The following is a 14,938-nucleotide window of genomic DNA, read 5'->3' as shown; positions in this document are numbered from 1 at the left end:
CATGGTAGATTAGCAGAAAATGCATTTTATCTAAGAAAAGTACTATTTTCGACCATTTGCTTACGTATTTGCTATTCTTACACTAAATAAATAAATAAATTTCATATTTTTCTCAGACTTATTAATATTTCACGGACCATGTGGAACCAAAAAACTCGGCAGTTGTTGAGAAAAAAGTAGTTCTAACGTGAATTAAAGGGTTGATACTCCTGCCAGAACTCGGTCGAGTGAAACAGCATCGTAGAAACTCGTCGTCGAGAAGGTGATCGCTTATTTTACAGACACGTATCGTACTCCAGTTTCCGCGAAAGCAGTACAAGCGCAGCTTTACCGGTATTGCTACAACGCGAGAATGTGACGCAGCAGCGCGTGGAAAGTCACAAGTTACTGCAGTAAAACCTCGCTTATATCCGACCTTCGATTAACCGAGGTTCCGTATTATCCGAGACACCCGTCTCATCCTTGAATAAAACGGAATAATCCGCTATGCCTTACGTATATGAAATGTTTTTCGTCGCATCTTTGTTTGAACACGCATAAACTTGTAAAATTTTCTTGCAATTTTTAACATTGCAAGCTATAAACGCGACAGTTCCGATTCTGGAATCAAGGGTAGAACATCGTAATGGCTTGGATTGCATATGTTTTCTGTGTTATCCGAGATTTCACTCATCCGAGGTATGCTCTCCCCATATTACCTCGGATAAACGAGGTTCTACTGTACCTGCATTCTGCACGCTTACAACTAACTATGAGCGTTCAACTTAGCGATGGCCACTAAGCTAAAAATAATCGATGCACCGATTAATCGAGTCCAAAAAAATAATCAAACAGGAGTCGATTGTTTCCAAGTTTTTTGAAACGGTGCATATTAAACCAAAATTTCGTGATTTTCAGTATTTAGTCCTAATGGGAGAAAAGTTTTTTTTATAATTTATAGTTTCATTTATGTTTCACTTATTATATCGCAAAGGTACTTGGTAAGTAAGACGATGATAATAATTGATACTTTAATCATATAAATTGATATTGTATTGCGTCGCTCATAGGAGTAAAAAACAAAAATCGATTGTGAGGAAAAATAATCGAATCGATCGATTAATCAAGTTTTAAAAATAATCGATTATTTTTGGTAATTCTTTTTCGATCAATACAAAATTGGAAACAACAACAGTTATATAGCATAAGTACTATCCTGTCTGTTTGAACTGATTGTATTCAGCATCTTCGTAAATGTATAAGTTTAAACAACTTCCAAAAAATGGTATTCTTCTAAAAGCTTCTGGCGTCACACTTTTGCCTCGTAAAACGTTATAAGAGATATAATTCCACAATTATTTGGAAATGTAGAGACCGACATTTGCAAAATTAACCACGAAGTTGCGTCTATCTATGATTGATAATGTTCGCACAAAATTTTCAAAGAGAAACATCATGTGATCTGCAAAAATATGATTTCAGAGATAGTTTTCACGTCAATAATTTTTGAGTATTTATTATTATTATTGGTTTTTTATTTCAACTACTTGTCACAAATAGATAGCATAATATACGATTGGTAATCATAGAATTAAAAATTGGACAAAGTAAGTTAACACAAATTTTGTTCACCATGTTACCGAGATAAATAAAGACTTATGTTAAATCTTCGTCTGACGCAAGAAGCTTATTGACAAACACCAATTTTCCACAGTATTTAAACCAGCATGTAAAAGTATACGGAGTGCAATCAATGCAAACAGACCGGAAAATACTTGATTTAAGAAATTATAAAAATCATTCTAATTTCGTGAAAATCTAAAATATTTAAAGTTTCGCTGCTCGTGTTTCTTTAAGGCTTCAGACTCAGCAGTAATGAAGTATTGAAGTAGCTTCGGCTAGAAAAACGTATTACCCACGTACCTATAATACATAGAAATCTCGGTTGTTTTATACTTCATCGGTTAAAGAGGTTGATTGGCCAAGAATCGATGCTTTTTAATAACGGCATTACGAGACAGTCACGCATTGGGTATTTATCGAATTATTATACTTGCAAGCTTCGAAGATTTCTTTCAGAAACACGCAAAGACAGAAAATACCGAAATGTCAAACGAAATAGTTTATGTCACGTCGATATAATATTTTAACACAATAATTTAAATACACGTGTTAATGTCAGCAGAAATCAGTGCACCAAGAAGTGAGAGCATGATTCCTCAATTACCGCTTACATTTTCGTCACAATTTTTTTTTTATTTATTTTCAATTGACTACTGGGGCATGACGGGGTAATACTGTTCAACACTAGAACTACCGAAATTAAATCGATGCTATTTCTACGAAAACCGGTCAAAATGACTAGTCTTCAAAAAATCACAATAACAAAAAATGTTTCTATCAATATAATATAGTTCTAGTTTTAAACGGTATCCCATATTGCCCAATCCCATATTCGTAGACCAAAAATACAGGGATACTGTAGATTTGTACTATAATTTAACGCCTCTCGTCTTCGGATACAACGCACGTAGGTATGTGAAATGTGCATACCAGACTAATAACGAAAGTTCATGGATTCTCCCATTTTGTCCCACTAATGAGGCAAGACGGTGCATATGCCCTGTTTTCTATTTCTTAATTTTTATAATGTTACTATTGAAAATTGATATAAACGTGAATCCCAATTGTAGGACTAATTGCCAAAGATCACATATCTAATTGCTGTAATACTTAAATTGTAAAAATAATGTGTTTTATTTATGCTCAAAGCTTAATGTCCCCGTCATGCCCCGCCCTCCCCTTGGTGGGTTCGATCTTACTCGACGATGGTTCATTTTATACAGAAGATGATTTCTAAAACTTAGCTCACTTGTTTCACTTTATTTCAGACGTCGATAGATATTTAATTTTTCAATATTTCACCGATAATTATTATGATCGACAAATAGTAATTATATTGAATTAAATACCAGGAAAAAAGGAAACCTATTTGAGTGACTGTAAGAATATTCTTCTAAATAACATAAGCAATTGTAGAGTGAAATCAAAACCAAGGAGAAACTATGGAGCGATTCAAAAGTAAATACTGATATCTAAACTTCTATTTTCGTATTTTTAGACAGATCTTTGTAGCTTACGAATATAAACATTTGATAAGTACTCAATTTTCGACCAATAAAATCGATATAAGAAACATCAATTTTTGGCTAACCAACCTCCCTAAAGGCATCGAGCAAGCGGAAGACCTCTGAGTTCCATCGGTCCTCAAGGAACAGTTGATGCATCACCGTGTATAGATTTGAGCAGCTGCGACGCGTCATATGACTATAATCTGTTCTGTTATTCATGAAATATGACTCGTCGAACGATAATTGACGCACTTTTCTTCTTCGGTATGTGAATTGGTCATAATTTTATTAACAAACACTAATCGTCAAGGTCAATGCGTCACAGTATTTCCACGTTATTCATGGCATGAATATTCTGACAGGCGGAGTACGAAAAGGGTTAAAAATAACTGCAAATTCCGATTGCGTAACATCGTCCGCAGGCACCTGTAAATCCCTACGGTCCGCCTGTTGGCGACCCGATTCGACAAGCTTTCATTGGTTTCGTCTGAGGAGCGCGAGTGTGCAAGGACCAACGGTAACTTCGAAAGACCTTTACTCATGGCCTGAACTGGTTACGTATGCCAAGGCCAACGCCCTCCGTAAAGACGCGGAACGGTCCACTGAACCATTGGACAGCTGTTGTTCAACCGAGTCTTTTTGTGCTATTTTGACTGGTCAGCTGACGACTTTTCGCGCATAGTTAGAAGTGATGTGTACTACGGTAAGGTGGATCTTATGATGGAATTTTTTTGAAACGACCCCGCAGAATCTTTTTTGAAAATTGACTGGATTTCCAATATATTACAGTAAAGATCCTCGTGATCAAAAGTTCTCACAAGTTCACACAAGTCCCAAAAATCAGTAGTTTCCAAGATATAGGCTTAGGAAGGGGGGTGTATGGATTTTTTGATAAATACGGATTACGCAATTTTTACGAATTACAAAGCTTCAGGGGGGGACTTGAAATCAAATATGTCACTTAAAAACTGCACAGCGGATTCGCAGAAACTCCGCAGATGCGTGAAAAATAGGACAAGTCGATTCTCGTTCTTCGCGCAAAATCTGACGCTGTATCTCCTTCCCGTAAACCAATGAGTTCATGGATGGAATCAATCACAGCTTCTTGCCTACCTTTGAGAATCAACCATGGAGGTTTTTGAGTGATTTCTTTGATTTCAAGTCCCCTTGAAGGTTTATAATTCATGAAAATCACGAAATCCATAAATATCCAAAAATCTGGACACCTTTTTTCCGAAGCCTGTATCTCGGAAATTACTGGTTTTTGGGACTTGTGTCCGTGAGAACTTTTGATCGGGAAGATATGTACTTTGACCGAGACGCCCCCGATTTCGTCCCAAGCGAGTGAATAGAGATTTCCTCAAAAGCCCAGGTAGCAAAAGTTTGCGATTTATAATATTCACATTCTTATTCTACTTCCAGTATGTATATATTTGATCGTAGGACTAACTATTTTCAAAAGATCTATAAGTGTAAGAAGTAAATCAGCATTGATACTACTGCTTGTTAAAAATAGCAGCATCGGCAATGGAGGATTTTATGTACATTATCTACTGATATCAAACTCACAAAAAAATTCATATTCTAATTGGGTACAGCTGACATAGAATGCTGTATAGACGATGCTCATGTTTATATGGAATGTTAAAATTAAGGCTCACTGACTTCTCACGGTAACAGATGTTTTGCAAACAATTGATCCTGGGGCGAAATATACACTGAAACATATAGTAAAACGATGCTGAAGTTAGTAACGTTACTGTAACGAAACATCAAGAAAAACTTCATTGTTGTTCAATTTTAGAACGACCTTCAATGAGTTGGCTTTTCAAAATACGAATATGTTTTGTTTATAATAGTTGAGTAAATTTCAGACAATCCTGAAAGTGTGAAGTAACAATTTTCCGTAAACAAGGATCGTTACAATAACGTTACTAACCTCAACCTCATATAGTAAGAAAGTGTGTATTTTTTCACTGGCAAACTTCACAACCCTTCCGCAAGGGTTTAGAGTCGAGATAGAGATCTGTGCTTTGAAGGAAATTTTTATTCGTTCATTTGAAACCAATCTGCGAGGTGGCCGAGTTAAAATTCGGAAAAGTTAGAAAGGGAAACCACTCTATAAATGTACAGGGAGTGCAAAACGCTTTTCCAAAGCAAGGAATTAACGACTCGTGCGATCAATTTTGTCCTTCGCCAAGAAGCCCGACCGGCTTCGATGTTTCCAGGAGCTGTGCAACCGCAGCCGGGTTTCGGACGAGTTTTCCCCATAAGTTTCGTACTTGTTTCCTGGCACCGGAAGCTCGAGGAACAGTGGCAACCTTCCCCGTATATCCTTTCTACATCACTATTGGTGCGCAACACGATCGCCGAACGATGATCGTATGGCATATACGGGTCCGATAACTATGAAACCCAAGGCTCGTCACTTCGCTGGTTGCAGTAGTGTCGTGACGCCGGTCGAGAGTAGACCTTCCTGTTCTGGTGCTGATGTCGCGTAGCCGTACAGTAAGGTGGCTACTGCGTACTTTTTAATGTCAGTGTCTCGTTCGGTGGCGCGTTGAAATTGCAACCGACCAGCCTTCCATAGGCGCAGCTATTGCGCACAGCCTGAACGAACAACCGCAGAACTTCAGTCAACTTGTATAAGTACCCAAAGTGCAACGCAGCCACGCTATTATCACTGGTAAACAATATTTCGTAATAAGGAAGGTGCTAACCAATTTATAAATACCTGTCTGAAGTAAGAGTACCAGTTATTGACCCTGTCCAAATTATTCACGTTTTTAGGTTGTATCTGTTTGATCCTTAGTTCTAAAGTTACGAAAAAATAAATTTGTAGCGTCTGACCCTCTAGCAATTTGTTTTAGTCATCGAGAAATTCACAATTTGGACCGTGAATTTATAATTTTGGAAAATGACAGGGTCAATAATTCTGTCTAAGCGTGTCGATAATTGGTACACTTACCCTAACCTCGTTATAAAACGATATTTATTTTTATTCGATCAGATCTAGTTTTTGCGCTACAGCTACTACCAGTAAAATTGAATGTGTGTAGTTTTTATTTACCTTTTTTTATTTCGGGAGTTTTGTTATTTAGTAAATGTAGGAGATGGTTATGAATGAGCGCTCATACTTGTCGTTTTAGTTCAAGAGGTATTTATTTAACACTATGGTTGTACATTTATCGGATCATCCGGGTTTAGCACGAACACGAGAAAAGAGAGGAAAACCTCTCCCTCGCAAACGGTCATATTTATATTAATACTGTGACACTATTATACGGTCGAAATGAAAGAAATTCAGAAATTGACGTTGCGGCCCTAGAGGGGCCCTCCTCGGAGGGACTAAGAATTTTTCCAAAATAAGGTCGATGAAACATTCAACACTATATTCATATAACCTCGTATATGTTTATAAAAAGTGCAATTTGAAAAGATTAAAAGAATCATATTACAATAAAATCATTCGCATCTAAATATTCTAATATCAATTCTATCATACTAAACCTTGTTCCCAACATAATCAGTTAAAACTTTTTATGTTACATACAGAAAGTGATTTTTTGTTGCCAGTGTTATGTGCAAATTTTCGCATCGAACATTTAACAGTTACCCAGATTGAAAACAGAAGGCAAGAGAGAAATTAAGAATTTCGAAGCGCAGTGCGTCGATGCTTAGATTTCTCTTTTCTATCGCGTTGGCAAACTAGTTGGTAAGACCTGTTCGATTCAGTCGTTGATGTCCATCCATTCCGTGCCCGATAAACCCTCATTGTATCGACACAATATACGCCTGGGATGAGAAGAGAATTGCGAATGGATCACGGCGAATGCTTGAGCGTCAATCCTATATTGAATAGTATTCTGTTTCTCTCACGTGACTATGATAATTGAGGGTCACCTTTAATCTCCTGCACAGATGGCACGTGTACCTTATGCCCAAGCCAGAGAACAGGACACGTTTGTTTACTCGCATCGCGAGCACAAGGTCAAGAAACTCCCGGTCTAAGTACTGCAGTGAAACCGCGTTGGCTGTGTTTTAGTGATTCCGAGTATCGCTAATAGTTATTCTTCGGACGCTGCAGGGCACGCGCAACGGGTGAAAGGTGCTTAATGTTGTTCAGAATTTTACTAATATCTAGGCGAAGAGTTGAATGCTGATTAAGCAGACGGTTTACTCTGTGAATAATAAACGGTTTAAATCTCTCTAGAACGCCGAGGCGCCTACGGCTTATCTGGTAATATACGTATATTGTAGTAGTACTTTTCCTTGCGAACTTTCCAAAAGGCCACGCCTTGTATAATGATTTTTGCGCATCGTTAATAATCGGCTCAGGTTAGAATCGATTTTATAAATTATACGGTACGAATTAAGCAAGCGCCAGAAGTTACAGGTCATAAATTGTTTAAATACCAATAATTGCTACAACAAATCCTAGAGCGAGTGTTGAGACGCGTGATGAATTTTCGTGTCACTTTCGAATCCTTGTAATGAAAGTGACAATAACTTGCCAATTTTCCATATGCCTGCGTGTTTGTGGAGGGGCTCAGAATTTCTTCCAGGTCTTTACTTTCTTCCACTCGATCTCACCTGTGCAAAGATACTTCGGTCATGGTATACCTTGCTTCAACAAATATTGATCTCAGTCAAATAACAATCGTTTCATTATTTTTCGGTGAAATATTAAAATGTCGGTGTATGTAGCCCTCGATTCGCATAAAATTGCAAATATTAGATTTGGAAAAAATTCCAAGTTGAGAACAAGCGGCTGGTATGAAAACTATATCAATGTAAATATTCTTTAATAATAATACTGATTGCGAATGCAACCTCTCGGCCAATACACTCGGTCCACTTTGATAATAAATGAATGCAGCAACAAATATCAAGTCGCGGGTATCTTAGTTTTGGATTTCATTTCATTTATTCGCATGGATGAAATTTTGCCTCCGAATAATTTGAACCTTCTCTGTAGCTAACTATGTATTGGGTCTATCGGAATCGTTGGCAACAATATTCGTTTGAATCACAAGAAAAGAAAATTTGTCCTGACCAACTAGTTGCTAACAATTACACTTTGTCATCGAAGCAGCCGATATATTTCTGCGCAGCTGAGGTTTTGTCGATCTTAACCTTCGGAGTACCTACAGTAGGGTCTCTGACAGATCCTGTCCTCAAGTTTTACTATTTGAGAATACCTAGCTAAATTTCTAGCCAAAAATATGAAGAATTAAGAAAACACAATTTTTTTTTTTGACACAATTTCCTTTTTTTTTGTATCTGTATTTTTTCGGGAATTTCTGTCGATCTTTTAATATTTCTCGCAAGGTATTTAAACTACAGGTATTGATTTTAGAATGTTTGAGAATATCAGAAATTTTTTTTCAAGTCAATCGGACAAATAGATTTGAAATGGTGGATCGTAAAAAAGTGATTAGAACGTAAAGATTAATTAGTATATATTTTAACATCACATGACTCCACACCTCATGTGATATGAAATGGAACGCAATAAGGATATTATGAATCTCACTTTGTCTCATTGTCAAAGTTGAAAAATTGTAACTACGTAGGTTATTGAGGTTGATCAACAACGAGTAACACATATATTGCATTAAGAAGTTTTATCAGGACGATAAATCGATCTCAAATAAACAAATAAAAACAGCAGTATACATATTATACGTGCGGAAGTCCATATCAACTAGACAAACGTCACTTTTTGATTTCGACTAATTTTTTATTCCATCAACAGACAAACATTAAACTACATATTGTTTTAAATTTCTATCTCGTACAGTTTCTGAGGTACAAAGTTTTGCATTTCATCAATTTTTACTGCAAAGAATATTTCCAATTATATATAACTTCTGAACGCCAGATTGAATCCTATTAATTTGGAAACTGAAATTGTTCGTGTTGAAATGCACACTTCAAAAACATACACCAAAAATGCGCAGCATGTTTAGAACTACAGTATAATACCTCAAAATTGAGAAAATTTCTAATAGCACGTTATTAATTTTATTGAAAACCAATTTCAAAAATTTCTTGGCATAAAAACGAGCAGTAACCCTTTATGGTCACACGTTCTGGCTGTAACACGCTGGCCACAAGGAAACACAATGTCTCAAAAAAATTCAAGCCATTGGATTGAACATTCTAGAATGTGAAATTAACCGTATTGTATTTTAATCAAATTCCCAAATAGCGAAAAAAAATCAACCTAGCCTTACCGACCGAGCACTCACCCTTTTTCTTCCTATATTAAGTAAACAAACGAGCGAACAGGATTCAAATTTCTAGTAGAATTCAGGAAAGTTACTCATATCCCGAGGATCGTCCAACAAATGTGTGGTTTTTCCACACAAGTTACTATTACCATATTTACCGCGTTTCAGAAGTCACAAAGTGGATAGCTGAGACACTGCGCAATTCCAGAAAAAATTAGAAGCAATATGAGCCATCGTGAGACTGTTTTCATTCAATATTAAGCTCGCTAGACGAGAAGTAGAAATCACGATAATTTCGTAAATGAAAAATGCTCTCACGATCAGCTGGGCGCATAGCCAAACGTTTCTTGGCTTGTTTATTTAATATAGGATGAAAAAGGTTGAGTTTGCTAGGTCGGTAAACGTACGAGTACTGCATAACCTTAATTTGTATTGTTGTATAATATACGAATGAAACTTCTTCCTTGTCAAATGACAGGTAGGCGCATGATATGACACAGTCTCGCGAGGTACTGGCAATGATGGATGCCCACACGACGACATTCGGACGTAAACGCGGCTGCACGATTTCCCGTTGCGGCGCCTTCTTGCTTGGGACGTTATTCCTCCTGTCCCTCGTAATCACGGCCCTCTTGGTCTACCATTTTGCACCGTGTGCGGATGGCGCTTTAGGGCGGCAACACGACGCAAGCGACTCTGGACTCTTCGCTGGCAGAGGATTCCTGGGAGCAAATTCTGTGTCGACGAAACTCGACGTCAGGCTGCCGAGATCCGTCGTCCCAGTTTTCTACCGATTGGAACTAACTCCCTTCATTTGGGAGGGAAATTTCACCTTCAATGGAGAGGTGAGAAAGCAATCGTTTTCACAACTAAAACGTAGAATAGGCGATTTTGGCCGTCTGCTGAAAATGAACAAAACACGCCATTTTTCAATGAATGACGCGTGCGTTGGGAAATGGTAAAGTATTTTTTCACTAGTGTTTTTAGCAACACTGTGCATAAAATTCGATTTTACGCACCGTTATTAGTGCGTAAAATGACACTCTCGTTCGAGTGTATTTCGATAAACCATTGCTCGTCGAATGAATGTGAGGAATTGGAGAAAATTTCCGATCGAGTTAATTTCAAATTCCTGCAATGTTTTTTTTTTCGAAAATCAAGGCAACTGATCATAACTACTCGCATGAGTGTTGTTGACGATGAGATATGGATCATCGAAGGATATGAGGTATTAGAAGGATGAATTGAGCCATCGGTGGGGAAATAAAACTCGATTGAGAAATAAATCGATTTTTGACTATATTGGATTTTTGCAAGTAATCGTACTGGTCCTTTCGAGACGATTTGCCCTAGAAAAATTCGAAAATTAGATTAATTCGACTTCTGACTCTTCGGACACAACAATCTTTCGAAATTCCGAATATGAGTTGGTTGAAATTCCGAATTTAAAAAGTTCTGAAGGTTCCAGATTTCGAATTATTTGGCGGTGAAACTTGGAGTAAATAAAATACGAACTAATAAAGTTTCGAATGATCGGAAACCCCCGACGGCTCAAAGATTCCGAAAATACAAGTCACGATAGAGCAAAGTTCCGATGAAGCAAAATTCGGAAAAATAAAATATACTCATGCAGCTTCGAGTTTAATCAATGAGTGGGTATCAAAATCTATAATCAAAATGACCAGGATTCCGAACGTAAAAATATCGAAAATCCAAAAAAAAAAAGAAAGATTGAAGCGTTGAAATTTCACAGAGCTAGAAATTCAGAGAACTGAAAATCTTCTATCGCTCAGAATTTTGGTGTTTCAAATTTTTTAATTTTCTTACTTCCACCCTTTCGGAACTTTGACTTGTCAAAGTTGCCGTTTCGCCATTTTGCCTTTTGGAAATTTGCACTTTGGGAACTTTAAGCGACGGGTTTCAGACCATTCCGAACTTTGATGTTGCGTCAGCGTTTGGTTTCTTTACTATAAATTTCGCCACCAAAAAATTCGGAATCTGGACTTTCGAAACTTTTTAAATTCGATATTTCAACCCCGTCCCCCGAAAATTGGTAATTTTGATTCACTGCGTCAGCTAGTAACTCGTCCCAAGTTCACGGCCATGGATAATTCATTTAGCGCTTTAACGAACCGTAGGTGAAAATCGTTGTCAACGTGACCGAGGACACGAAGAATATCACACTTCACGCCGTTGACATGAAGATCGACGAGGCAGCAACGACGGTGCAGATGCACCCACCCGACAATAATGGAACGATACGAAATAGAATGGAGGACGTTGGAATTGACAAGCAAACTAACGACACGCTGAGGCAATTCCACGTCATACACACAGCAGGCATGCTGAAAGCTGGCAAACAATACACAGTGTATATCAAGTATGTCGGGTACCTCAACGACTATCTCCAAGGATTCTATCGGAGTTCCTACACCGTTGGAAATCAAACCAGGTGAGCGTGCCTGGATAATATTTGAAAACGTTTCATTTTCACATGAATTTCTTATCTCAAGTACATTTGACCACGCATTTTCTTTTCTCTATTTGAAATTGAAGTACGAATGCATTTAGCCGTTCGACAAATACATACCTCTGTTGAAATAGATTTTATACTTTTCCCAAAATATTGTGGTTAAGGTCATGTAGTACTTCTCGTATAGAAGAACGTCGTGTAGAATACGCCAGTCTCGAATAAAGTTACGTGCAATATATTTTTCTGCAAAGTGGTTTTACGCGAATCGAAATGAGGTGAAAACCTGTTACCTTCTCGAGAAGGATTTGTTCAATTTACTAAATACGGCAATCTAATGTGGCGAAAAAATCCAATGGCATATTATTGGATTCAACAAAAAAAAAGGGACAGAGCAATAATTGCAGTTCTTGAGTGAATACACATTTATTTGAATCGACAAAACATTTCTGTCGCCATATTTGACTGACATATTTTGTCGATACAGGAAATTTTTTTTTTTTTTTAGTGTCTTCATTGTGCGAACCCCGATTGCTGAATGCTACGATTTTTTTTAATACTGCAGTAGCTACACAAATGGTGAATAAAATTTAATTATTGGAAAACTTTAGGTGGATCGCCACTACACAGTTCCAGCCTACGGATGCTCGACGTGCATTCCCTTGCTTCGATGAGCCCGCGCTAAAGGCAGAGTTTGAAATTCACATTGCTCGTCCGAAGAACATGACTTCTATCTCCAATATGAATGGTACCGTTGACACTACGCCAATGTGAGTAATCGACATACGAATATTGGAGTATGTAAATATCAAACTACACAGCATGAAATGGTCAGGAGAAACAGTTCTGAACTATTACAGTATATTGTGTGACATGGAGGCAAACTCATAGGAGTCATAGGTGAGCCAAAGATGAACATTGCAAATACGTCAGGCGAAAAGACCGTTGCCTCCTTCTTGCACATGGTTCTTTGCGTAAAAAGAATATGTTACGCGTTTTTTCACAAACCACGAAGTTGAGGTTAGGGTCGCGTATTATCAGATTTGTTCGCGACTGCGCATGCGCGCAGTACATGAAAGACCACTTTTAACCCCTAGAACTTGAAAGTCGTCTTTTCAGTACTCCGCGCATGCGCGTTCGCAGGCTTGCTAACATGCTCGCGTTATATAAAATTTTTTTATAAATTAGACCGAGTCATATGTCTAAACTTGAACTTGTTTTCGTATTCATGATTATTAGCATTTTCCAATAAGAATTTTTAAAAATCGTACGAAGATATTTTGATATTCGTAACTGGCAACTGGCAATTCTCCGCCAGATATTAAGGTTCTACTAGTCACCGTACTTTCGTAAATCCCAGATTATGTGACGTTCTCGGTGAAAATTGAATGACAACTTTGAATAAAGAAACCTACGGCCCGTCAACTGATTCTATCACAAATGCTGATAATCATAGCCGAATCCAATATAAGACAAGCCTTTTTTCAATTATTCTACAGAGTCGGCTTACCCTCGTATGAATGGGATCGGTATCAACGATCTGTGCCCATGTCCACGTATCTAGTGGCATTTGTTGTGTCAGATTTCGCGACCCAAAGATCGGATGATGGCAAGGTCGGCGTTTGGGTTCGTAGCGAGGCCCTTGATCAGGCCAATTACAGTCTGAAAATCGCGCCGCAAATATTAAAATACTTCGAAAATTACTTCGCAATTGATTTCCCACTGCCGAAAATGGACATGGTGGCTTTACCCGATTTCTCGGCCGGTGCGATGGAAAACTGGGGACTTATTACGTACAGGTAAGCAAAAATTGTATAGGTACTACTGCTCGGCTGAAAACTTCCAACAGACTGGAAAAGATTTTTCATTGTCCCAGTTTTCTACTACCCGAAATCTTGCATGCAATTTTGTATTATCCTTGGACAAAAATTACTATTACTATTCCGATAAGTCGCTCTGGTATTAAGAAATGTTTAAAAATAACTTGACATCCATAATTTATTTCATCATTTGGAATCTCATGTTCAGTTTGCAATCGTAACCCCAGTAACAAAGAAAAATTTAATCTTCGTGTTTTTTTTTTACACACTAATTTGGCCGTGTGAGAGAGTACAACTATTTCTAAGGTTTGTCCCCTAGATGTGAGAAATGCAACCCGTAAGGTAAAAAACGCGGTCGCATAATGATGCTTACTGATCCATCTCCTCTCTTGCCCTGGATAAGCCAAAAAGGCTTCTGGGTTCATACCCTATCGGGTATGGCGGGTGCCGGCAGTAATTATTATTATTATGTTATCTGTTGATAGCGAATGATATTCATTTTGATTGGGTTTATCGAAGAGGGTTTTTACCACTGAGACGGCTGAATCAGCGCGTAAAAATAAATGTCTAATGTTCTTTGATGGACTACAACATATCACAGACTAAATAAAATCGGTCGGGTACAGCTCGGATACTTTCCTCGTGAACGAGATTGAAGCTAGCAGGCAGAATTAGCAGCCAAATGTTCAAATGTTCATTCGAATCACATAGTGAAGTCAGAAAATGAAAATTTTGTGAAGTATCTTGAATCTCCAATACTTTTATAGAATTATGAGGATAAAACTGATTGCATTGTTCTAATTCCAAAAAAATTGAACACGTTTAGCTGCTAACTCTGGCTGCTAGCTTCAGCTTCATTCCTTGTGAGTAAACTGTAATGAATAAACTCTTTCGTTCGATTTGCTTCTACATAGTCAACATTTCTAAGTCAAGAAAAAAGTTTATCCGAAGTCTCAAACTTAGAGTGTCATCATTTTTCGGTTTAACAAAACATCATGGAGAGTATAATGAAAATCTTAATCACGAAGTTTCATCACCTCAGGTTTTCATATAAATGAGGTTGAAGATAGTAACGTTATTGTAATGATTAATGTTTCGAAAAATCGTCATTTAACAATTGCAGGAATGTCTGAAATTCAGTAAATCATAATCAAAATAATAATTTTACTTCCGGATGTTTCGTTATGTTAACGCTACTAACTTCAACCTCATTCATGTAAACACATCTATCTATGCAATAAGAGTGATTGAGGAAAAAAAAAAATTGGGATCTTCCACCGTAGCACTCCATAAAAAGTTTGC

The 14,938-nt window shown here is 37.5% G+C and overlaps 1 protein-coding gene across 5 annotated transcripts in view; it reads left to right on the top strand.

Annotated features, from left to right (window-relative positions):
• The window catches only part of LOC124299058 (aminopeptidase N), a 45,535-nt gene that overhangs the window by 20,967 nt on the left and 9,630 nt on the right, over window positions 1–14,938 (top strand). For 3 of the 5 annotated variants that reach the window (XM_046751929.1, XM_046751930.1, XM_046751931.1), the window contains exons 2-5: window positions 9,825–10,191; window positions 11,485–11,798; window positions 12,428–12,586; window positions 13,316–13,615. In XM_046751929.1, coding sequence (XP_046607885.1) covers window positions 9,838–10,191; window positions 11,485–11,798; window positions 12,428–12,586; window positions 13,316–13,615 — 1,127 coding nt within the window. In that variant the 5' untranslated portion in view covers window positions 9,825–9,837. Of the gene's footprint in view, window positions 1–5,539; window positions 5,797–7,106; window positions 7,219–9,824; window positions 10,192–11,484; window positions 11,799–12,427; window positions 12,587–13,315; window positions 13,616–14,938 lie in introns of those variants that run through there. The other 2 variants (XM_046751925.1, XM_046751926.1) reach the window with 2 other exon arrangements.

Source organism: Neodiprion virginianus, chromosome 2 (genome assembly GCF_021901495.1).
Source record: "Neodiprion virginianus isolate iyNeoVirg1 chromosome 2, iyNeoVirg1.1, whole genome shotgun sequence".
NCBI classification, from domain to species: domain Eukaryota; kingdom Metazoa; phylum Arthropoda; class Insecta; order Hymenoptera; family Diprionidae; genus Neodiprion; species Neodiprion virginianus.
This window is presented reverse-complemented; position numbering and strand designations above follow the sequence as displayed.